This window comes from Ctenocephalides felis, unplaced genomic scaffold, assembly GCF_003426905.1.
Source record: "Ctenocephalides felis isolate EL2017-DRISC unplaced genomic scaffold, ASM342690v1 CF-g0.4_SCAFFOLD_01604, whole genome shotgun sequence".
NCBI classification, from domain to species: domain Eukaryota; kingdom Metazoa; phylum Arthropoda; class Insecta; order Siphonaptera; family Pulicidae; genus Ctenocephalides; species Ctenocephalides felis.
The window spans coordinates 36,086,203-36,112,747 of record NW_020537758.1 but is presented as its reverse complement, the minus strand read 5'-3'; the positions used below and the strand labels follow the sequence as shown (position 1 = coordinate 36,112,747).

The window sequence follows — 26,545 nt, the reverse complement described above, 5'->3', positions numbered from 1 at the left end:
GACACTTCGGCATAATGATAATAAATAAATAATTGATGTACACAAAGCGCAAACAGTCCTTGATCTCGAGTCAAATAGTTTTGTATATTCTTCGAATGAGGATGTTTGTGCATCAACTAATTATATTATGTGTTTTCTGGGTTATAACAGGTAGAAAATAACGAGTGATGTATTTTAATAAATTAATATGACGATTAATATAATTTTAGCGAATTCATTGCGGCTTCGTCGGGAGACCACAAACTGTTCCGGTAACGAATGTATTGCCAACAGGTATAAATTTTGCTATATTAAATTAAAATTATGAACAAAAAATATTGTAATGAGTTAGAAACATGTGCAAATTTATTACAAATTTTAATTTCTAAAATTACTTTCTATTGTAGGACATGTGAACCACTTTCTTCGCCTTCGTTGTCCATAACGTGCCAGGACTCCAAAAGACGCGGTGTATCCTGTTACCGACGCGTGTCTCCTGGTACCAGGGCAAATCTAATTTGCAAGGAAGGATACCAACAATTAGAAGATCCTGGATTTTATAGTATCAAATGCGAAGAAGATGGTATTTGGGACAAGTGTCCATTTTCATGTCAGCCTGGTAAACAGAGAAAAAATAATTCTATAAATAAAATCACAAATAAATGTAATGCGTCTAATTGAAGTTCATTTTCTGGCATAGGTTTTTTAGACGATGTAATAATTTTTTTTATATTTTTTGTGAAATATTAACACAGAAGTGAAATAATTTAAATTTTGTACAAATTTAATAATTTGAATGAAATCATTTCTGGTTATTTGCTCAAAAGTAACTGTACATATATTTTGAAAACAAGGATTATTAGTTGGAACAAAAGCAGCCGTTCACTATTTGTTCAAAGCAAAGTTAATTATACAATTATTTAAATATATAAATATTTTAATATGAAAGTATTTGATATCATGCGACAGCAACTTGTGCCAGTGTAAAAGTTTGCCCTAAATTATGGTAAATTAAAACTAAAGACTCCTGTTAATGAAGTGAATTCTAAACTAAATTTTTCTATTCTAACTTGAATATTTTCTGCTCATATAATAGAAGCCTATAAGATATTGCTGTATCATGTTTGCTGTTTTATGAGAATACAAAAAGAATTATTGTAAAAAATATATAATAATATGGTAGAAGTAAGAGTTGCTTTTCTTCGATAATTTTCTGAATGTTTATTATATCTGTTGAATTATTAAAAAAATAAGCAAACGTATTTAATAATCGTCCTGAAAGCTATTTTTTATATATAAACTTTGAATTTATTTATAGTTTGTGGGAATGTAAATCCTCTGGATAATGAAAGTGATGTTGGGCGATATCCGTGGTTTGCTACAATATTTCATGACAAACCTAAAAATGAGCCAAGAATTGTATGTGGTGGTACGATTATTTCGGATAATGTAATAATCACGTGTAAGTACGCAACTATATATTCATCATTGATATTAAAGTTCTAAAAATATTAAAAACTTGTTTTATTAATTAAATATTTTTATTTTAGCTGCACATTGTCTTTATGATGAAGCTAAAGCAGCGAAATTTATTGCATCTTATGTTAAGGTAGCAGTTGGTACAGGCCTTTACAAATGGAACGATACATTATACAATACACCATATGCTCAATATTACGAAGTCAAACAGATAAATGTATTTCCTTTGTAAGTTTCTTGAAATATTATCATATCATAATTATAAATATTAACTTGTACTGCATGGAGTGTGAAAAAATGACTTCATGGTTCTATGAACTATGCCTATAGTTGCATTTGTTTTAATAGTAGTTTATTGAATTAACATTTATGAGAAGTTGGTAACCAGAGTGGACCTTTTGGGATACGTTGAGTTTTTCACTAAATAATTGTGCCAGACTAGACCATACATATAATATCTATATTTTTATATCTGTCGTTAAACGGCAGCAAAAATCTGCTGTAGCTCTAAAGTTATTTCGCATTTTACAAAAACCCAAGGTGGACTAAAGGACTTCTACTTCATTTATATAATTTAAAAAATCAAGTAAAATAATGTAAAGGTAAATGGTAAGTAGTATGTATACTATGTGGAGATAATATAATAGCAATTAGAGATAATATAATCTCATTTTTTTCGACAATTTCAGTTACTAAACTGTAACAGTAAAGAAATGATATTTGAGAGTAACCAGAGTGACCATCGCAAATAAAACTGAAAGCCATTAAACTTTAATGGCTTTCAGTTTTATTTATGATGGTCGCTCTGGTTACTCTCAAATATCATTTATTTACTGTTACAGTTTAGTTTCTTTCCATCGACAATAATTACCATTTTTTATTGGTGTATATTACTTATGAAATTTTTTTTTCAGATACCGTGGTATTGTAACAAATTTCAGAGACGACATAGGTGCGATTATATTAAAAGATAAAATTAAATTTAATCGATATATTTCACCGGCTTGCCTTGATCTTAATAATGATAATAGGCCTACAGAATTACCAAAAGGAACTAATTATACGGTAAGTTGGCATACTTAATAGAAAAATAGAATATGAACAGATTTTGCTCCGCCTACATTTTTATTGGTGATTTTAGCTTACAGGATATAAAGATTTTGAATTTAAAAAACTTGAACCGGTAATAATTCCCTTACTACCAGCTTTGGAATGCATCGATGAGAGTGACGACCAATTTAAACAATACATCACAGTAAATAACATATGTGTTGGAAATCCAAACGCGGGTAAAAATTTTATATTCAATTATAGCTAACATTGTATAATAATCATAATTAATAATAATGAATATATGAATTTTTAGAACCATATAGTGCATTTTATGGTTATGGAGGGTCAGGTGTAATGAAACCATATGCAGAACCAAAAACTTTAATCGGAATTGTATCTATAAGTTTAACTACTCAGGGAATAATTCTGCTCACAGATATTTCGAATTATATTCACTGGATTAAAGATGTCTTGGTAAATATGAAAATACAGACGATGCATCATAACTTTATAATAAGGGATTATTGTTATTAAAAATCTATACTTTTCTTGAAGAGCACAGCTAATGAAGTGGAACAACCAATATTTTGTGGCAGAATTTCATCATCGTCGTGAGTATATTGGTTGTATATATGCATTCATACATATATATATATATATATATATATATATATCAATATATATTTATTTATTTACTGTAATTTTAGTAACATCAATCAAATGTGTACTATACCACCACCCCTCGAAAATGGCCAATATGTAATTGGAGGCTTTGATGGCATTCCGAATCCCGGTACAAAAGTTCCAGAGTGGTCAGTAATTAAATTTAATTGCAACGAAGGATTTGGATTAATTGGAGACGATACCGGCATTTGTACTAATGGCCAATGGTCTACAACAGCAAAATGTTTAAGTAAGATTTATATCAATATAATATAATATAACAATAATCAAAACAGGTAGTCGACTATTGATATGTTAATTTCAGGTTATATTTTCACATTTAAATTGTTAGATCAAGTATTTGCTGAATAGCCTTAAAAACTTTCAAAACATTCAAATTTTAATCTAGATCAGAAAATTAGATTATCATCGTGCAAAATGTATATAAATTAAAAATTAGCATTTTTTATCTTAAAGCCCATGTCGCGAGCTCTTCCAAATAATTAAATGTAGTTATAAATTCTTGTAATTTATCCAACAGAAAAATGCAAAGGATTAACTTCGAGCAGTGTTCAATTGAATTGTATTTATAATAATCTATCTGTGCCTTGTGATGAGCCTGTAAAATCAGGCACAAAAGCCTTCTTAAGTTGCAAGAGAGGTTATAGACTACCATATAATCCAGAATATAATTTCGTAAGTTGTGAAGAAGATGGAACTTGGGATTACAGCATATACAGATGTACAGCTGGTTAGTTTACACAATATAAGTTTTTTCTTTTAATACATAATATATGTATTTTTTAGAATGCGGCGTTGCAAGACCTAAAGGTATATCGCTTGTCATTAAAGGGCAAGACGCAGGTCTTCAAGATTTTCCTTGGCATGTTGGAATCTATCTCAAAGATTTAAATGTTTTAAATAAATATGGAATTTGGTGCGGTGGGAGCATTGTGACAAACAAACTTGTCATTACAGGTACATATGTAAAACATTTATTATATTATGAAATCTAACTATAATTTTCTAAATAGCTGCTCACTGTTTTTATGAGCCTGGAACACTGAACCGTATAGACAAATCTCGTTTCACTGTAGTGGCTGGTAAAATATATGAAGATTGGGATAATATAATGATAATTATGCACAATATAGTGAAATAGATAGATTACTTATACCGCCAACGTATGAATTCAAGTAATTTCGATGTATTAAAAGTGTTCAATTAAAAAAAAAATGAACATTTCAGATATTATGACATTCAAGGTAACTACGCGCAGGATATAGCTATATTAAAGCTTCAATCAATTTTAGAGTTTTCAGCAATTGTGCGTCCAATTTGTTTAGAATGGGATTTTGAAGGTGTAGAAGAGGATTTTGTAGCTGGTACCAAGGGACTGGTAAACTTTTTTAATTGTTATTAAACTACTTATTTATTTTATATATTTATTTCCGTGAACTATGTCATAAAATCGTGTATTATATATATATTATATATATATATATTATATATATATATATATATATATATATTGAAAGGTAGAGTCTTGGATTTGTGTATATTTTGTAGACTTTCGAACAAGAATCCAAAAATAATACAAAATAAAAAAACAAGAAAAGTTTTTAATAAACAATTTCTTTATTTAATTATTTGTTTACTGTCAACGTTTCGGAACTAGGTTTCACTTCCAAAAGCCAATAGTATAACTTCGAATACAATATTATTTGTTTTCAAATAATAATTTTAAAAAAAGACAACACTTTTAGTAATTTTGATTTACAAAAGTTAACTATTCGGCGGAAAAAAACTCAAACAAATTCATTTTTTGTCAAAATTCTGTTTAGTGAAAAAGTGCTAACGTATATTCAAACATACAGGTAATTAACTCAATTTTTCAGTAATCCTTTCTTAAAATTTTTCCATAACTTTCAAAAAAAAAAAAAAAAAAAATTCTATCATTTTTAATATCCTGTTCTGATAATCCACTCATTTATTTTATCATTTTCATTTGGATCATATTATCATATTTCTGTACATTATTATTTGTTACAATTAATTTATATTTAAGAAAAATCTATTTCTATCTTAAACATATTGTTTGCTTAAATCTATCAAGATCAATGTTTCTTGACAGATGTCCTGAAGATTGAACGTACCTAGTTCCGAAACGTACAGTAAACAATAATTAAATAAAGAAATTGTTTATTAAAAACTTTTCTTGTTTTTATTTTGTATTTTTTTGGATTCTTGGTTCGAAAGTCTACAAAATATATATATATTATATATATATATATATATATATACGACAATATCTTTTTAATATAAAACAATAGATGAATAAATATATCAATTTCAACACACAATAAATGATATCAATTTTTCTTCTAAAATAATTGCAACAGTTCTATAAACACTCGAAAGCAATTATTTATAATAATATAAATAAAATTGCGTTTGAAATTATTACAGATCAAATAATTCTGAGATATTAGAGATGTTATTCTAATATTTAATTTTTTATTTTTTACATTTAAACGACAGTATCAAATAATATTAAAAAGCTAATTTATTTATACTTTATTATAGTTTGTAATTAGAACTTCTATCCTAATGCAAATTATCTTAAATTTTTCAATTACAATTTTAATTTCAAAACTTTAGAAAGTATGTATTCAACCTTTTAAAATGTATTAAATTATTATGTTCATTATTATCTAATTTTGTTTAGGTTGCAGGATGGGGACTAACTACTGAAGGTGGAAATGTTAGCTCAATATTAAAATATGTCATACTGCCAACAGTTCCCCGGCAAACATGTCTTGAGCACAGCCCTCCTGATTTTCGACCTTTCATCACTGCTGATAAATTCTGTGCAGGATATCTTAATGGTTAATTGTTTGCAAGAATAGTTAAAAGGCAAAAATATGTTCTAATATTTATTTTTCTCAGGAACAAGTGTTTGTAAAGGTGACAGTGGCGGTGGTTTGGCAATACCGATTTTCAATGGAGATGAACCGGTATACTTTCTTAGAGGAATTGTTTCAGTCGGTCCTATGAAAGATGGTACTTGTGATGCTCATAAATATACTGCATTTACAAGAGTTTTGTCACATATAAATTGGATAAAAAAGTATAGAGCCTTGTAGATAAAATAATCAAGATAAAAGTCAGAATTATAGGTATTTACACTAAACGTGTGTCTTTATTTAGTATAATTTAATGACCTTAACCATTTTAAATACTAAGGCTATTTTTTTAAGAATACAGCTAATTTTTAAGAATCTAGTTAGTACATAAGTTTGAATATTGAACGTAAAAGCATAGCTTTTCTCACATTCTATCATAGATTTTATACTATTTTAATGAAAAAAGTAATAAATAATTCTAATTAGTTTTATCTAATGAAGACGTTTGTATCTAAAAGTTGGTTATGAAATCTCATTCTATTATTCCTATAGCTACCAAGCAAAAATTTATCATAATTTAATTTAACAATTATAAGTTGGAGATATTACTATTACTATTCGTCCAAAGGGTTAATAATCATTTCATATATATGGGTCATACTTTTAAAAACCGCACACCACCTAGACCTTGACATTTTAGAAGTGTCTGCCTATTTAAAAATGTAACGATATTTAACAAATTGTACTTGAGAAATCACTTCAAAGGAAAAGCAAAAAAATGTACTGAAAAAACGGAAGTTTGTGTAAGAAAATGTAATTTATTTTACACTAAATTCATTTATTGCAATAATCAATAACTAATTCATTGCAGTGTAAATTTTTAGAGAGCTTATTGACATGAAGTGAAGTTGAGTGCCTTGCTTGATCAAACTCCTTGTGACATTTTTTCGTGTTATTTGAGTGCATTAAAACATTTAATGTGCTGGACCATTGTCTTTTCTTGTTTAAATCTTGTATGTTCTCTTCCATCTTTGATTGAATAATGTACTTTTTCTTAGCTATAAATATGTTTAATGTAACATACTATGTACATATTTAATATTACAAACTTAAATAAATCCAATGATGTTATTTTAAACAGAATTATGCTCATTAATTTTTCGATGGCGTTTTTAATACTTGAAATAAACTTCGTATGATATATTCGTTTTTGCTTGATAAACCATGGTTTTAACTTGAAAAAATTCTATTATATTCAATAAAGTTAATGTAACTTTAACTTTTAATATTTTAAATATTACATATAATACTACTTACTTATAATAATAATTTAATCAAGTTAACCATGTATTTTAATACTCGAATATATTCAGTCGATAGTCTAAGATTTCTTTGTAACTAATTGCACAGCAACTAATTATAAATTTCAATATAATATTATTAAAAATGGTGATCAGTTCATTTTAATAAATAAACTTCAAATATTGGTCAGTTTCACTTAACATTAACTTATACAAAGGAATAAGTTTAAGTATCCATATAGGTCACATTTCTTTTCAATCTCGCTTTTTTCTTTTTTTACGGAATAGTATCTTCATTATTATTAACATACTTCTATTTTTATTAGTGTGATTATTACGTCAACTATATTAAGATTCTCACCGCGCTCTCGTCACCACCTATTTCTTACCTTACTGTACACAACCTTACCTACGTCAAGAACTGAAATTTTTACCTTGCTTCATCTTACCACGGCTCGATCCTGCTATCCTGCTATCCTGTCTTCTTCATAGATCCCTCCATCCAATGCGCGACGCCACGACGATCACGTTAGTAACATGTCAAAAAGTAGGTGATAATTTATATTTTAAGCGACAATAAACTAACAGGTTACATGGCCAAAAAAGCTGTGTCGGTGAAGGCTGTGTTGGCGTAGTTGGTAGAGTGATGGTCTCTTACCAAATGGGTACCGAGTTCGAATCATATCTCCAGACATAAAACGGAAATCAGCAGTGCGGCTAACGTTGTGGTATTTATATATTGTTGAATAACATAAAGTTAATATTTAGATATAACAAACTAACAAGTCATGAGGCCAGAAAAAGGTTTGGTTTGCATGGCCTGTGTTGGCGTAATTGGTAGAGTGATGGCTTCGTAGCAAAAAGGTACCGAGTTCGAATCATTCCTCAGGACGAAAAAGAGTATTGTTCACGTTGTGGTATTTACTTATTGTTGAATAACACAAAGTTAGATATAACAAACTAACAAGTCATGAGGCCGAAAGAAAGCAGAATCGACGTGGCCTGTGCTGGCGTAATTGGTAGAGTGATGGATTCGTACCCAAAGAGTGCCGAGTTCGAATCACACCTCGGTCCAAAAAATGGAACGCGTGGAATTTATTTATTGTAAGATAGCACAAAGATAAAATTTAGATTTAATAAACTAATAGGTCATGAGGCCGAAAAAAAGCAGATTCGGTGTGGCCTGTGTTGGCGTATTGCTAGAGTGCTAGCTTCATGCTAACAGGGTACCGAGTTCGATTCATACCTCCGGACACAAAACGCAAAATAGCGAGTCTGTTGACGCTGTGGAACGAGGTATGCACGGAATCACATCCGTTCGAATTTGAGACCCCAGGTATGCTCCCCTCGATCTCGGTTGAGAGGAGAGATACGCGCGAGAATCCCGTATCATCCCCTAATGAACCCCGCAGCAGCCCCGAACAGGGGCGAGGGGGATTATAGGGGGGTGTGGGGTTCACGAACCCGCGACCCTGTGGTCCCGCCCTCGAAAAGGGAGAGGGGGGACTATAGGGGGGTGAGGGTTCCGCGCGACGACCACCACTGGGTCGCGCCGGTTGAAAAGCTGGGTGCGTCACAGGTTGGGTCGGTGTGCGAGTCCCCGGAGCACCCTCGAGTGCGATGATGGGGATGTGGGGTGAGGAAATGCAGTGACGAGGGAAAAGGGGTGGAAAGATATGGGGGGGGAGAGATAGGGATGGTGGGAGAGAGATAGGGGGAGAGATAAGGGGAGAGATAAGGGGAGGGAGAGACATAAGGGGGGAGAGAGATAGGGGGAGGGATGAGAGAGGGGAGAGATAGGAGGGAGGGATGAGAGAGGGGAGGAGACGGAGGGAGGGATGGATGAGGGAAGGAAGTGATAGGGGCGGAAAAAACGCATTTTACAATGATACATGCGCGGACACACGCATTACATCCGCGCGACACACGCATTACATCCGCGCACGTGGTTCCATCCCTCCCTCTGTCTCTCTCCCCTCTCTCATCCATCCCTCCAGACGAGATCTCCCCCCTCTAAATCCCCCCTCCCTCTCTCCCCCCCACTATCTCTCCCCTCCCCTACTCTCCCCCTATCTCTCTCCCACCATCCCTATCTCTCCCTCCCCATATCCTTCCACCCCTTTTTCCCTCGTCACTGCTTTTTCCTCACCCCACATCCCCATCATCGCACTCGAGGGTGCTCCGGCGACTCGCACACCGACCCAACCTGTGACGCACCCAGCTTTTCAACCGGCGCGACCCAGTGGTGGTCGTCGCGCGGAACCCTCACCCCCCTATAGTCCCCCCTCTCCCTTTTTCGAGGGCGGGACCACAGGGTCGCGGGTTCGTGAACCCCACACCCCCCTATAATCCCCCCTCGCCCCTGTTCGGGGCTGCTGCGGGGTTCATTAGGGGATGATACGGGATTCTCGCGCGTATCTCTCCTCTCAACCGAGATCGAGGGGAGCATACCTGGGGTCTCAAATTCGAACGGATGTGATTCCGTGCATACCTCGTTCCACAGCGTCAACAGACCCGCTATTTTGCGTTTTGTGTCCGGAGGTATGAATCGAACTCGGTACCCTGTTGACATGAAGCTAGCACTCTAGCAATACGCCAACACAGGCCATACCGAATGTGCTTTTTTTCGGCCTCATGACCTGTTAGTTTATTAAATCCAAATTTTATCTTTGTGCTATCTTACAATAAATAATAAATTCCACGCTTTCCATTTTTTGTCCCGAGGCATGGTTCGAACTCGGCACTCTTTGGGTACGAATCCATCGCTCTACCAATTACGCCAGCACAGGCCACGTCGATTCTGCTTTCGATCGGCCTCATGACTTGTTAGTTTGTTATATCTAAATATTAATTTTGTGTTATTCAACACTAAATAAATACCACAACGTGAACAATACTCCTTTTTGTCCCGAGGTATGATTCGAACTCGGTACCTTTACGGTACGAAGCCATCACTCTACCAATTACGCCAACACAGGCCACGCCAACTCAAATTTTTTTTGGCCATATGACCTGTTAGTTTTTTTTCATTTAAAATATATAATATCACCTACTTTGTAACGGTTTATTAATGTGATCGTCGTGGCGTCGCGCGTTGGGAGGTGGGAGTCGCTGGAGAGGACAGGGTAGCAGGTTCGAGACGTGGTAAAGGTAAGTAAAGTATAAGAGTATTAGTTCTTAACGTAGGTAAGTATTAGGTTAAGGTAGTGTAAGGTTATGGTAAGGTAGTGTGAAGTAAAATAGGAGATGGTAGGGTAAATATGGTAAGAATATGAATGTAATTAATGTAATAATTAAACGAATAAAAATTAAGATATATTAATAATAATGAAGATATTCTTGTGCAAAAGAAGAAAATAACACAAGACTGAGAACTCGAATTTTTTTTTACAAGTTATAGTTAAGTAATTTTTTTTTATAAGTTATAGTTAAGTAAAACTGGCCAATATTCAAAGTATATTAACTAAATGAACTAATAAGACTTTAAAATAATATAGATTAGATTAAAGTGATTGAAAAATGTAATATTTTTGAAATGAGTGAAAAACCATAGATTAGTCTATTTAAAATGGCCAAAGTTATAACTACATTAACTTAATTGATTATGATAGAATTAGATTACAAAAATTATATTATATGAAATTTATTCAAAATAATAAATCCTCTTCGAAGAACGAATTAATGAGTATATTAATGTTTAAAACATTAGCTTATCAGTTTATAATACCTGTACCTGTATGTTGTGTTTCTAATATATATCACTGAAAATTGTGTGAAATGAAACACTCCAAATAAAGTTCAGTTAGTTTTATTCAAAACTTCCAATCAATGTATCACACTATCTAATAATACAATTATAATTTATTCTTGCAATTGCATTAACAAAAAATATCATAACATATATATATATATAGAGAGATATATATATAATTATATTTAAATTTATATATAAATTTCAATTTAATATATAAATATAATATATATATATATATATAAATTAAAATTTTTGAAAAATTTTCCATGCTATTTCCATACAAAACTTTGAATTGCGCTCTATTTAAACGTTAATATCAAGAACTAAAACTTTCAGAGAATTGTTTTTTATCTATTTGGAACCATTTGGACCCCTGGGACCAAGGAAATTCAAAAGTGACCATTTTAAGGATTACCCTAATATATATATATATATATATATATATATATAGATGTATATAATAATAACACAGTGATATTTATAGCTAAGAAGAAAAGTGCACAATTTAAAGAAATAATGGAAAATAAAATATTTAAACAAGAGAAAACATCGGTCCGACGTATTAAATGTTTAAGGCACTCGCCTAACAGAAGGGTTTGCAAAAAAGTCAAAGCAACGACGCAGAGTTCTTCCGAGTCAAAGCAAAGGTATAAGAAGCTTAACTAAGATGCGGCAAGATGGTTGTAAACACCCAAATAGTAAACAAACCGTTTTACACAATTGTCTACACTAAAAAGTGCATTCAATAAGTATCCCTATTAATAACACAAGAAATGTTTAAATATTTTTGTAATTTACGTGATAGCATAATATAATTTGGCCGTAAAGTGGCTCATAATTAAATTAAAAAAAAAAAACAAATTAAATTAAATACAATATATTTATTCATTATTTCATTAACATATACGCACTTAACTATTTAATATATCACAGTAGACACCTTCTCTGACGACAAGACGGAGATATTTACTTGGGACAGCATAATTAGTAGATCGGACGACTATTTTCGCTGAAGAACAAGCCTTGAGTGACTTGAGAGTTGAAGACTACTTAGCTTTAAGTCGTCGTTTACCCTATAAACAATAACAATGAATTAGTAACAAGTCTCAAAATATACTATGATAATAAATTACCTCATTAATCACTCGGCTGTGTCCTCCAAGCACCCTCAGTACGACCTTCATAGTAAAACTCAACAAGTGATTTTTATAATAACTGATTAAGTTAGTGAGGTTAGTCATGTTATTGAGTTAATAAAAGTTGAGTTAATCATGCATAATTATAGGTAGTTATTAAAAAAAACACTTGCGAGTCACTCACATGAATGAGTATTCGAAGCTCTCGATGTTACAGCTTCAGGGTAGTAATATTTGGATTGACAAGATCTGCAAAAAAGAAAGAAGCATTTTAAGCATGTTTGCATTTATTCTGGTTATTGATAAACCAATACCTGAAATATACCCTAAAATGTTCCTGGAAAGATTCCTGGTGAAGGAGTCAGTGTGCAGAGCAGCAGTAGTTGAAAGGATCTGAAAAAAAAATAAACAAGTTTTTATTGTTCTCATTTATATTGATTATGGATAAAAACGTACTTTATAAAATATTTTCAGAGCGAATCCTGGTGAAGGAGTCAGTGTGCAGAGCAGCAGTAGTTGAAAGGACATGAAAAAAAAAAAGAATCATTTTAGGAATGTTTGCATTATACTGATATGGATAAACACAGACCTCGTAAAATGTTTCTGGAAAGATTCCTGGTGAAGGAGTCAGTGTGCAGAGCAGTGGTAGTTCAAATAACCTGAAAAAAAATCATTTTAGGAATCTTTGCATTTATACTGGTATGGATAAAAACGTACCTGGTAAAATGATTCAGGAAAGATTCTTGGTGAAGGAATGTGAGTGCAGAGCAACAGTTGTTAAGAGGACCTGTAAAAAAATAAATATGTTATTTATTGTTCATATTTATACTGATTATGGATGAAAACGAACTTCATAAAATATTTTCACAGCGATTCCTGGTGAATGAGTCAGTAGTAGTTGAAAGGATCTGGAAAAAAATAAACAAGTTTTTATTGTTCACATTTATATTGATTATGGATAAAACGTTCTTCATGAAATATTTTCAGAGCGAATCCTGGTGAAGGAGTCAGTGTGCAGAGCAGCAGTAGTTGAAAGACCTGAAAAAATCATTTTAAGAATGTTTGCATTTATACTGGTATGGCTAAAAACATACGTGGTAAAATGATTCAGGAAAGATTGCTGGTGAAGGAGTGTGAGTGCAAGGCAACAGTAGTTTAGAGCACCTGGAAAAAAAAACATGTTATCAATTGTTCACATTTATACTGATTATGGATAACAACGTACTTCATAAAATATTTTCAGAGCGATTGCTGGTGAAGGAGTCAGTGTGCAGAGCAGCAGTAGTCGAAAGGACCTAGAAAAAAAAGTATCATTCTAGGAATGTTTGCATTTATACTGGTATGGATAAACACAATACCTGGTAAAATGTTTCTGGAAAGATTCCTGGTGAAGGAGTCAGTGCGCAGAGCAGTGGTAGTTTGCATTTATACTGGTATGGATTCCTGGTGAAAGAGTGTGAATGCAGAGCAACAGTTGTTGACAGGACCTGTAAAAAAACTGAACATGTTATGTATTGTTTACATTTATACGGATTATGGATAAAAACTTACTTCATGAAATATTCTTAAAGCAATTCCTGGTGAAGGAGTCAGTGTGCAGACAAACTTTATAAAATATGGAGAAATGTCTGGTAAAGGAGTCGGTATAAAGATTTTTCAATTACTGAATTGGATGTTAAAGAACCAGCATCTGGAATAAACAAAAACATTAATGAATACATTGATGCTATATATAGATATTTCATAAAACAGTTGATGCATTACCAAAAGATCCCTCGTAAAGGAGTCTGTGTGGAGTTTAAATGCTTAAGCAACCTAAAAGCTCTAATATTTTTTTTATTATTAATGCAAAGAAATGCAGAAAGAGTGATAAAAAATTTATTGTTGAATTAAATATATATGCAGAAATAAAAAAAGAATAAAAAACGAACACCATATGAAAATAATAGTGTGCTAATTATTGATTACTGGACACTTACTTGTTAGTTTGCTTCGGCTAGCTTATTAACTATTATGCGAGGCTGACCAATTTGCAATCCAATCATTGTAGTAAATTCGAATTTATCAAACTTATTAGTCCTCTTTGAAGAGCATTTATTCTTAAGTCTTAAAATGTTTATAAGATAAAATGGAGCTATTAATGTTTGCGAAATCTGAGTTATTCATACTCGAAATGCTTTCAAAATATGTTCATAGTTGTATCATTCTAGTTGGCCACAGTGACAGATCAAATATGCCTAAAAATAATAAAGTAGATCTAGTAAAGAATAAATTAAGTCATCAGAATAAATCAATGATTGATAAAATAAAATAAATGTAAACTGAATTTTTGCTCGATGCTTGGCGATTCCACTCAATTTGCTTGATATATGTTGTGGCCTCTATGTGATTTCATCTTGATGTCCAGAAATATAATGTAGCACAATTTATCAGCAGTTTAAGAATTGCACTTGGTTTCATATAAAATGCATTAACATGAATTGAAAACAGTGAAAATTAAAATGTAATGTGATACGTCAAATCCACATGCATAATCTCAAATGATTCAAACGACCACATTATTTTTTAATAGTTGAATAGATTAGTGTGTTAGTATTTGTTATTATTAGTAATAATAGAACTACTGATGCTACCTAACTAATAAGTTAACCCGCATGTGATCATTGGAATCATGAAATTCAATGCTTTAATGATTTTGTAAATTTCTAAAAAAATAATGTAATAACTAAAGTATTAATTAAAATCACTGTTTAATGCTGTACCAAATGCAATTCCAATAAATGCCACATTCAGTGCGTCACAGTAACAATGTTCAAACCAACAGACAAAAACTGAAATACTGCACCAAATTTCTGCACCTGCAAAATACAGAATTTATTATTGAATAATTTTGAATATTATATATATACATTATTAAATGTCATTGTTGATACGTCACCAAAGCTGTCTTCGTGTGCAATGCAGTCGCACCAGAGAAGCACAAAATAGGCTCGGTTAGTAAAAGAAACAGAAATGGGGAACAGTTTCAACGATATCTTATAGATCAGATTGTCGATTCTGAAGTATGACTCAACACTGTATTAATACATTATCCCCGGCTGTCGATAGTGGAAAAGGCCTTTTTGTGTTGGTCTTCCTCTTTTATGCCGGGCGGAGACGGCCGTCTAGATGCGTGCGCATCATAATGCAAACTGGGCCGTACTAAATGCAGGGCTGCACTTGGGTGTCGCCCCAAACGTTATGAAAAAATAGAATGACATCTATTTGTGTCTATATTAATACTAGATCATTAAGAATTATGTAACATTTTTTACAAAGTATGATTAATAATACATCTTAAAATAATAATTTAAATATTATTAAAATATTGTTCATACGTCCATTAAGTTTTAAATCAACATAATCAACTAAACATAATTAAAACTTTAATAAAAAAAAAATCGACACACAAAATATATGACATAACATTATTGAATATAACAAATATTAATTATCGATCGTGCTATCTATTTGTAAACTATTCTAATAGGCTGATAATTAAAAAATAACATGAACTGATATATATTGAATATTTCATGTTATTTTTACTAATTTAGTAGTTTGAGGCAAATAGGTTTCTCTCAAACCGTGGACATGCTTTCAATTTGACCCACATTTTAACAACTAATTTTAAATCAGAAGTATAAGATTTATCATCAACGGTAAATCTGACTACTAAAAATAACATTTTGTTGAAATATTGATACCCTTTATTCTAATTTCCATCATGAATCTATTGCGAATGTTTGTCAACTTCTGATTGCCAAAAAATTCGTTGAGAATATAGAAAAGCAAAACCGCCGTGCAAATTGCAATGGATAATGTATAAATCTAATTTGTGACACTAACAAAAATCAAGTGCAATATCAAGTTTTTGATTATTGGTATTTTTTATTTTTGTTATTAATGCAATCATTTAAATTTTTAAGAAATAGGATATGCATAAATGGAAATGTGAGACATTTAAAAAAAAACATTCTAAAGCTTCTGATTGTTTAACTTTAAATATTATATATTAATATATTAGATATTAATATATTTAACTTCCCGTAGGGTAGTTATAGTAATGGGCCAAAAATCGAAAATGAAATCTTTTGCATTTCTCGACGTTTTGAAGGTTTCTGAACATTTTGGCATACCTCAGAAAAAATGGATGTGTGTGTTTTGTATGTCCGCATTTTTTCGTCCACGTTTTCGGGCGCACAGATCAACCGATTTGAATGGTTCAAAAAACATTCGATTCCTATTGATAGGGAGATGTGCTGATTAGTTTTTGGCAAAGGCAGGCCCAGCCATTTCAAAGATACAGAGCTAAATTTGCAAAAATGGCAGTTTTTGAGGGAACTAAGCGATTTAAATGATTCAAAAAACTTTCTGTTTGTTTTAACAAAATAATTTATTTTCAGAAATTTTTTTTTTGTCAAAAATAATTCAGATTTTATTTTTAATTCTAAGTAAAGTTCTAATATACTTTAAACAAATAATTTCAGTTTATACAATATACAATTCAGTTTATATAACTCTTATAAATATTAGACAATGTTACAATATTTATAATAATCTATCTGAAAACATTCAATATTCCTCGAACATTTCGTTACGGTACGGGAAGTTCCAGCAATTTGCCTTAAGGCACGATGCCATACACCCCACTAGTTTAATTAGTTATTGCAAATAATATTTTTTTAAAAAATAAAACGGCACAAACTTTGTTGAAACTCTGTTGACAAAAACTCTGTTGAAAAATCCGTGGATAGATATCTTTGAATATTTGATAAAAATAATAAAAATAAATAATAAATAATAAATCTTAAAATAATAATTTAATTATTACCAAAATATATTTCATATGTTCATTAAGTTTTAAATCATCTTGATATTTCCGATTTTTAAAACATAATGAGAAAATAAAACAGTATGATTCAAATAACAAGGAAGTTTATTTCAATAATCTGTACATAAGAATTAGTATAATTAATTAAACATTCAACACTTTTAATTATATTACAAGACTATCTTCTTAATTGCTAAATAAAAATTAAATCTTATATTGTCAACAATGAATCTTCACTCCAAACATAGAACAGTTTTATGCTTATAATTAAATAAACTAAATTAATTAATATAATACATGTTTATTTATGCAAAATAAAATTTAAAAGAAAAACTACAATAAACCAACAAATTATAACTTTACTAAAATTAATATTTATTTGAATAGAGTTTTTTGAAGTTACATATCTATGAAATAGTTTGATTTAATTATTTTTATTCTTTATATGTACATGATCTAAAAAAATACTTTCTACATTTTATTTTTTTAAAGATTCGAATTCGAAACATTGCTAATAGTTTAGTATTCATAATAAAATATCTTATTGAATATATTAATATATATATATATATATATAATATATATACATATATATATATATATATACACACATATATATATATATATATATATATATATTAGGGTGGTCCTTAATATGGACATTTTCGAATTTCTTTGCTCCCAAAGCCTCGAATGCTTCAAAATTGATAAAAAAATGTCAAAGTTTTAGGTCTTAATATTAACTTTTAGACAGTCAGCAATTCAATCAAACATGGAAGTAGAATAAAAAAAAATTATTTTATGGAGCGTCCAATTTTGAATGGAACTCATTCATTTGTTCTCCAAGTTATATTTCCATACAAAACTTTGATTGAATTGCGCACTATCTAAGAGACAATATTAAGAGCTAAAACTTTCAGAGGTTTTTTTAATAATTTGCAAGTATTAGAGCCCTTGGAAGCGAAGAAGTTCGAAAATGTTCATATTAAGGACCACCCTAATATATTATATATAATATATATATATATATATATATATATATATATATTTATATATATGTATATAAATACAATTATAATATAAATATATATATATATATATATATTTCACAAATATATGCAAGCCCAACTCTCTTTTCTCAACCCTCCTAACTGTGCAAGTCGTTTCGAAGAATTAATCATTTATAAAAATCCTGGTAATCATGATTCAGAGTGCTTTCTATATTCATACTGTTGCAAATTGATTTGTATCAAATATGAAATATTATCATTGAATATTTTCACAATTGTTCATATATATATATATATATATATATACATATGCAAAGAAAGAGAGTTGGATTCATATATTATTCAATAACATATATATATATATATATATATATATATATATATATATATAATATATATATATATATATATATATATATATGTTTGGAATATATACATATATATATATATATATATATATATGTATATATTCCAAATGTTATGTAATAATATATAGATTCAACTGAAGTAATTACATATTTGATATCATTTTTTCACTTTTAATTTCAGGTTACAGTTCCATTTTTACTTTATATACATAGTAATAAAAATAAATTATTCCTTATGTGAAATAATATATAATGATTGAACTATTTGGAATTTATATTAATCCTGCTCTTCAGAAAAGGGTGTGTATCGTAAGCACTCCCTTCAATCTAAATTCATATTTTTTTTAAATTTATATTTCATAAATAAACAATAAACAAAAACGGCTTTGTTACTTGTTAATTGTTTAAAACTTAATACATGTGCTTGCATTAAAAATTTAAAATCTTTAAATTTTTAGACACAAAAGTTTTTTTTAGATGAATCGTATTTATAGTTTTCAATAGTAATCAAAATAAACACTGGCGTGGGTTGTAATTAATAAAATATATTAAGAAATATAAGCATCGTCTTAGAACATATACATTCAGCAGTGTAATTATTGATGCATTTTTATTCTTACTAATTTGACAACGTAATAAATTATATTTTTGTAAAAAGTAAACATAATAGTTTTGTTAATATATTATGATTAATCAACTATCATATGGCTATTTTAAAAACACAAATGTATAGGCATACATGCACGCAGCATCCAAAGTCCATAATTAGGAAGTGATGGATTTACGATTCTCTGAAAATCATAAGATTATTTAAATACTTTCACACAGGTTCTTTAATATATATATATATATATATATATATATATATATATAATATATATATATATAAATATGTATGTACAGATTTGATAGATTCTAATATATGTTTGTGTAATAAGCAATATTTTAAGGTATTCAATTTTCTCATCCGGAATTGCTGCATCAATAAAATATTCGGCCTATTACAGAATAATAAAAATTTATCACACAAAGACGAGACAACTTTTTGGGTTGCCATCAGTAAAACCAACGTAATATTAAGACAAATTAGCCCTACAGCTTATAAGAATTTAAAGTTATGATAGTTGTCAAAAAAATAACTCTAAATTTTTCATTATAAAACTTTTGAGGAAACTTGCTTTACTGGATTGCAAAGGAGGACCTTTCCAAATAGAACAATTTTGAAGATTTTAAATTAAAAGTTTAAACAAAAAGTTTTAATTCTGCAAAACTAGAAATGTTATTCACAGTTAAGGTTCCAAAGTTTAAATAAACAAATAATAAAAATTAATCACAATAACCGAAAAATGATCACAATTTCACCAAAGCTCTCGGTTGCACTTAAATGCTCAATTTTCAAACAACGTGAAATAAAGTTTTTTACCATTTATTTTCAGGACAGTTACGGCTTGACGTTTAGTTCTGGGACACCGTGTATATTATATATATATATATATATATATATATATATATATATATATACAGGGCCGGTTCTACCTTGAATGCAATGCATGCGAAAAATGCGGGCGCACGCCAAAACGAGGTTTCGAAATAAAATTTATAATATAGTTTTTTCAATATCATTCAAGAAATATATAATTTCGTTGCATCTTTCACTAATCTTTGGGCAATATTTTTAAAATACGTTATGTAATTTTAAAACAACAATCTTATTAGACGATGGGGAAGTAAAGATACATACATACAATTCGGCCCTTGCGATATCAATTATCGTAAAATATCATTTTAAATAATGAAAAATTAAGTTAAAATAACCCATCTTGAAGTACTAGCGTTTTATGTTTAATAATGAGAGACTAAATCTTTTTTATTCTGTATGATTTGCCCATAAGAATAAATCGCATGCATCCCCAAAATAAATAACTAAAATGTTCCAAAACCAAAATATTAATATATCACGCATACGTTAGCAATAATTGAAAAATTAATAATATTCTTGCAAGCAATAAATAACATATTGAAATTTTTGGATGTGTTAAAAAGTTTGGATTAAAAATAAATAATTGAAAATAGTTCGAGTGCGACAACGATAGAAGACACAAAAGTTTGATTATGACTACCCGTGAATGGCCTCGATCTTCTAAATAAATATAAAATCAATTTTTGCACTTTTTCCAGAATTATTAAAAATTTTTTAAAAATATTAAAGTGAATGTTTGTGTAATTTAAATGATAAACTGTTGAAACAATTAAAATAATAAGGGGGCGCTAGAAAAATATTGGCATGCGGGCGCTGAGGACTCTAGGACCGGTCCTGGATATACGAGGTGTGTTCAAAAAGTACCCGGAATTACTAATAATTAAATTTCGCGGGTCTGGAGTGTCTGATTGTCAAAATTTTTTTTTATTGTGTTGGTATACATGCCCCTAAAGTATGATGAAATTTTCAGCTATATTCACTGTTTACTTTGTCTGTGGTAGTCGCTAAGGTTCGACGTGTTTTTCTGAGCTTGGCGATTTTTACAATGGAAGAATTGAAAAGTCAAAGAATTTGTATTAAATTTTGCGTAAAAAATGAAATAAAGTGTTGCAAAGTGCAAAAATTCACCAGATATGGCTCCGTGTGACTTTTTCCTATTCCCAAAGTTGAAGAGACCCATGAAAGGACGGCGGTTTTCCTCGATTGAAGAAAATCGCTGAGAGTGCTCAAGGACATATCAAAAAGTGAATATCAAGGGTGCTTCGAAAATTGGAAAAAACGCTGGCATAAGTGTATTATATCTGGGGGGGACTACTTTGAAGGGGACCACATTAATGTAGACGAATAAATAAATATTTTTTTGAAAAAACGAAAATTCCGGGTACTTTTTGAACAGACCTCGTATACAACATACACCTTTCTCAAGCAAGTATACACAGATACGGACGCATAAATTGGACATTGAAATGAGCAGATCATTTGAAAACAAAGGTAGTAAATCATATTTATTATGATTTTCATGGGAATTAATAAATTACCTGACAACCCTCTCCATTAGGCCATTGATCCTAGGTGCAGTTTCTCCCGGCATCAGGCGCGTCAGGACTTCTTTAACAAATAATTCACTAATTCCTGGTGAGGCACGTTCGGCAATATCAAATGCCGCGCGTAATTCGTCTAAATAATTCGAACTTACGTTCCCGGAACCATTGCTGTGATTTGACAAGGCGCTACGTTTCGATTGTAACTAAAACATATTAATTTAAACATAATTGAAATTAAACAAAAAATCGACATACAAAACATATGACATAACATTATTAAATATAATAAATATTGATCATCGTGCTATCTATTTCTTAATTATTCTAATAGGTTATCGATTAAAAATAACATGGGCTAACATACATTGAAGATTATTTTGTTATTCTTTACTAATTCAGTAGTTTGATGTGAATAGCTTTCTCTCAAACCGTGGACATGCTTTTAATTAGACTCACATTTGAACAACTAATTTACATCAGAAGTGTAAGATTTATCATCAACGGTAAATCTAACTACATAAATTGTTGAATTGTAAATCTAACTACCAACATTTTGTTGAAATATTGTTACCCTTTATTCTAATTTCCACCATGAATCTATTACGAATGTTTGAAAAATCACTTCTGATTGTCAGAAAATTCGTTGAGAATATAGAAAAGCAAAACCGCCGTGCAAATTGCAATGGATATGTATAAATCTAATTTGTGATACTGACTGCAATATCATGTTTTTGATTATTAATATTTTTTATTCTTGTTATTAACGCAATCATTTAAAATTTTTAGGAAATAGGATATGCATATGGAAATATGAGACATTTAAAAAAAAATAATTCTAAAGCTTCTGATCGTTTAACTTTAAATGTTATTACATATTAATAGATTAGATATTAATATATTTATGAATATATTTTTTTTTAAATAAAAACGTTTATGTATCCAAACCTATATGTATATGCAGTGCTGGATTTACCGTAGGGGCAATCGGGGCTACTGCCCAGGGCGGCAAAATTTGGGGGGCGGCAAAATTTGGACAGTGAGAAAAAAATTCTATACAATATAAGAAATTTTTTTTAACAACATTTTTTATTTCAAGAAATATAATTAACAAAACATAATACGATTGCAATGCAAAATTTAGGTTGAAATAAACGATAACTAAAATTTATTATTTTGCCTTGCCATTATCAAATTGGTTAATAAGTTATCAAATTTGGCAATTTGGCTAATATAAAGATCCGTAAACAAGCTGAAAGTTTAGGAAATATATGTTCTTCAGTTCTCGAGCCCTCTTAAAATGACGTATTTGTGCACTTGGAAGTGCTTATAGTGTCAAAAAAAAAATTTAAACTAGTGACTCATGGCATTGTGCCTTAAGACAAATTACCGAAACATCCTGTACTGAAAATTACATTTTATAAAGAGCTTTAACATTTTATAGAAAAATGAAAAAAAAGGCTTCTAAAACACATTTTTTGTATTTTGAAATTTTTCGAAAATTATGAACTTTTTGCAAAGCAATCGCGCTGCGTAGCTATTTCAGAGGAGAAATATCGAAACTCAATTACCATTTTCCGTAACTGCCTGCACCAGAAGCTAATCAGCGCACGTCTCCCCATCAATACAAATCTAATATTTTTTAATTATTCAAGTCGATTTCGAGAACACGAATCAACCGATTTATGATTCAATTCCTATTGATAATGAGACATGCTAATTAGTTATTGATCAAGGCAGGTCCAACTGTTTTGAAGATACGGGCCAAAATGTCAAAAATGATAATTCAGTTTTTGAGAAAAAAGCGTCCAATAACAGTAAAAAAAATTACAGAATAAATAACTGCTTAAATTTGTGGGGGGCAGGTTTAGCGGTTTCGATGATCCAATAAAGAAAGAAACATTTGGCGAACAAAAGTGATCATAAGACATATGCACATTAAATTATCAGATATTTTAAAGATATTATAATAATAAGTATAAATTTTGTTTATATTTATATAAGTTCTGTAACATTGTTTATCCGTTAAATTGCGACGCGGCGCTCTCGCGCTTCTATATTTTGTCCCTCGCAGCTGAAGCAGCGCGATTGCTTTAAAAAGAAGTTCGAAAGTTCATAAAATTTCAGGGATGGGGCGGCATTTTTGTCAGTGCCCCGGGGCGCCAAATTTCTAAATCCGGCCCTGTGTATATGGTTGTGAAAAATTAGATGAATTTCAAATGTGCAATAAATGTATTCGTGTAAGATTAGTTGATCAATTGTTAAATTTATTTATCAAGAAATTAGTGATTAAAGAAAAACAAAATTGCATAATTTTCTACTGCAAAATAATGCATAATTATAAGGGTATCGTATTTTCTATTTAAAATCCGAGACGGGAACTAATTGGGGAAGGGAAAGTTATTTTTTAAACTAGTCATTGGAAATACTATTTGAAAATTTAATCTGAGTACAAAAAATTCACATTTTCTTGATCCTTGAATCTCTTTCGGTTTCAACTATTGTATAAATTCTGTACAATTTTCTTCATAGGGGCCGTTCAAGTATTACGTAAGCACTATAGGGGTGGAGGGGGTTGTTGATTTGCTTATTTTGGGTTGACATGGGGGGCAGAGTAGTCTGGATGATGATTACGTCATAGGTAGTATTTTTATTTTTTACATTAATTGCAAAATGTTTACGTAAGCATGGGGTTAGGGGTAAGAGCTTTGCTTACTTTTGCTGACAAGGGGAATGAGGAGTAAATAATTGTAATAAATCAGCTTACGTAATACTTGAACGATCCCATATATAATTTATTAATTAATATTGCTCTCAGTATGCCTAATTCAAGCCGCAAATTATAATATGGCATTGTTTAATTCAAATTTGTATGAATAATTTTAGATTAATCATTTAAAATTAATCAAAAATAAAAACTTTCAAAAATTCGAGATAACCCGGAATGAAAAACTCTTAAATGTGTTTTTAAGTAATTTGAAGATCACAAGCCAAAATAGGATTCACAAATAATAAAGCAATATCTATTGACGAGCAATCTCTGTAATATAAGGTAGATCAATCTATAAGGTAGGGCAAAGAAATTATTTGGAAGATTCGAACATTTGGGCATACCTTAGAGAAATGGATGTGTGTGTGCGTGTATGTATGTGTGTTCGCATACAAATTTTCGTCGACGATTTCGGGAACACGGATCAACCGATTTGAATATTCAAAAAACATTCGATTCGTATTGATAAAGGAGACGTGCTGATTAGTTTTTGGCAAAGCAGATCTCCGTTCTGAAGATAAGGGGCAAAGAACGGAGCGTCCGATTTGAATAGTTCAAAAACATTTTATTTGTATTGACTAAATGAAGAACTGTTCATATTTTTAGAAAGGCAGGTCCAACGACTTTGGAGATATGGAGGAAAGAAAAAAAAAAAATGAGCCATTTGGCGGTCAAAATGAACATTAGACATATGCACATCAAATTATCAGATATTTTATAGAGATTTTAACAATAAGTATAAATTTTGTTTACATTCCTATGGTTTGCGTACCAATGTTTACGCGTTAGACGGCGACGCGGCGTTTACACGCTTTGATATTTCGTCTTTATGCAGTTAAAGAAGTACGATTGCTTTGAAAAAAAGTTCAGAATTTCCAAAATATTTCAAAACAGATGATTTAATATGGTTCGAAATTCTATTAAGAGTTTCAAATCATTGATCAACTTTTATTGATTATTATTATTGATTATTTTTAATTACTCGAATTTTGAATTGCGGTACCGGAAGTTCCAGCAATTTGCCTTAAGGCACGATGCCCTAATTGCCTTAAGACAGAATTCCACTTACAGCTACTTGCGTATATTAATTACCTCAGCAATAAGTGGATAATGACAGTCGAAAGACACGTGCGATCTTTTGGTCCTGTGCTATTATGAATAGATGATCTTTTATCCCAAGTGGCGTAATGTTGATGGTTGCCGTTCGTGTTGACCGGCGAGTTGACGCTGACCGGTCCGTGGTCCGCCGGCGGTTGAATCGCCGAAGAGTTTATCACCGTGGTAGCGTTACCGCCGACCGTCGTGCTATTTCGGTGACCAGAAGAGAAGGAATAAGCGGCACCAGACTTCTTGTCCGGGGAAGAAGGAGATTTTTGGCGGTTGAATCATGACGTTCTGCTGTTGCTGGTGTTGATCCATCGTGTGGTGGTTCATGTCGCCTCCTCTGTGGTCCAGAGGACTTATCTAATAAAATATTATTTATTAATATCTTACGAAAAGACAAATCAAATCTATAATATATACAGTAGTGTCCTGCCTTACGAGCTTAATTCGTTCCGTAACTATGCTCGCATGTGGAGTTCCTTGTATCTCGAAATATCTTTTTTAAAAAAACACATTGAAAGGCCATTAAGGGGTTGTTCGTTTTTTTTTTTTTTTTTTTCGATTTTGAGATTTTTTGATATTATGAAAACTAAAAACCTTAGAATTATTTAAAAAAAAAATCATATCTATTTTTTTGACGAAGTTATAGATATATATCTCTATATGTATGATTCTCTGAAAGCGTTTTTGTTATCGCTCCGCGAGCTATTGTATGCCAGCTGCCTCTTTTTCATTATAATACCTCATGCACATGACCTTTTTAATGTGTCAGCATCTTTAACACCATGGTGTATTTAGTACATTAAATTAAATGGTGTATTTAGTACATTATATTAAAAACTTTAAATACGTTTTTCTCAAATTGACTTTTTTCATTGCATTTTTTGTAACAAAAAGAACAACCCCCTTAATTCGTTCCAGCACAGTGTTTTTTTGAAACATTATTGCAAAAATAAATACATACTCTACTAAATTGCTAAATAAAAACTGCTAAATTATAATTATACTAGCTTTTGCGTTTAAAAAAAAACTATCCAATGAGCCTTTTTTTAACGTATTATAGTATTTCGATAACGAGTTAGACATGTTTCGTCAAACAAGTCTTATGCTCGACCAATTGCATCTTCT

The 26,545-nt window shown here is 30.7% G+C and overlaps 2 protein-coding genes and 3 long non-coding RNA genes across 5 annotated transcripts in view; 2 read left to right on the top strand and 3 right to left on the bottom strand.

Annotated features, from left to right (window-relative positions):
* The first annotated feature begins 187 nt into the window (after window positions 1-187).
* LOC113373676 (modular serine protease-like) lies at window positions 188-6,320 on the top strand. The gene is made up of 15 exons (XM_026613956.1): window positions 188-273; window positions 387-598; window positions 1,298-1,441; window positions 1,530-1,686; window positions 2,373-2,523; window positions 2,600-2,747; window positions 2,825-2,985; window positions 3,067-3,122; window positions 3,219-3,424; window positions 3,716-3,925; window positions 3,982-4,111; window positions 4,329-4,358; window positions 4,423-4,573; window positions 5,903-6,062; window positions 6,124-6,320. The coding sequence occupies exons 1-15, from the start codon at window positions 188-190 to the stop codon at window positions 6,318-6,320; spliced, it is 2,199 nt and encodes a 732-aa protein (XP_026469741.1).
* LOC113373197 lies at window positions 3,790-4,267 on the top strand. Its single transcript, XR_003366887.1, has 3 exons — window positions 3,790-3,925; window positions 3,982-4,152; window positions 4,209-4,267. It is a non-coding gene; the product is annotated as an uncharacterized LOC113373197 (long non-coding RNA).
* Window positions 6,321-12,490: 6,170 nt separating the features above from the next.
* On the bottom strand, window positions 12,491-13,218 carry LOC113373142. The gene is made up of 5 exons (XR_003366866.1): window positions 13,122-13,218; window positions 12,989-13,058; window positions 12,861-12,930; window positions 12,586-12,664; window positions 12,491-12,520 (listed from the first exon to the last, which is right to left on the bottom strand). It is a non-coding gene; the product is annotated as an uncharacterized LOC113373142 (long non-coding RNA).
* Window positions 13,219-13,494: 276 nt separating this feature from the next.
* On the bottom strand, window positions 13,495-15,367 carry LOC113373141. Its single transcript, XR_003366865.1, has 7 exons — window positions 15,210-15,367; window positions 15,034-15,129; window positions 14,251-14,508; window positions 14,036-14,093; window positions 13,823-13,961; window positions 13,630-13,758; window positions 13,495-13,566 (listed from the first exon to the last, which is right to left on the bottom strand). It is a non-coding gene; the product is annotated as an uncharacterized LOC113373141 (long non-coding RNA).
* Window positions 15,368-19,047: 3,680 nt separating this feature from the next.
* The window catches only part of LOC113372259 (serine/threonine-protein kinase 24-like), a 24,814-nt gene continuing 17,316 nt past the window's right edge, over window positions 19,048-26,545 (bottom strand). The window contains exons 9-10 of the mRNA XM_026612584.1: window positions 21,541-21,749; window positions 19,048-19,313 (exon numbers count right to left, since the gene is read on the bottom strand). Of these exons, the coding sequence (XP_026468369.1) occupies window positions 19,304-19,313; window positions 21,541-21,749 (219 nt within the window). The 3' untranslated portion in view covers window positions 19,048-19,303. The remainder of the gene's footprint in view (window positions 19,314-21,540; window positions 21,750-26,545) is intronic.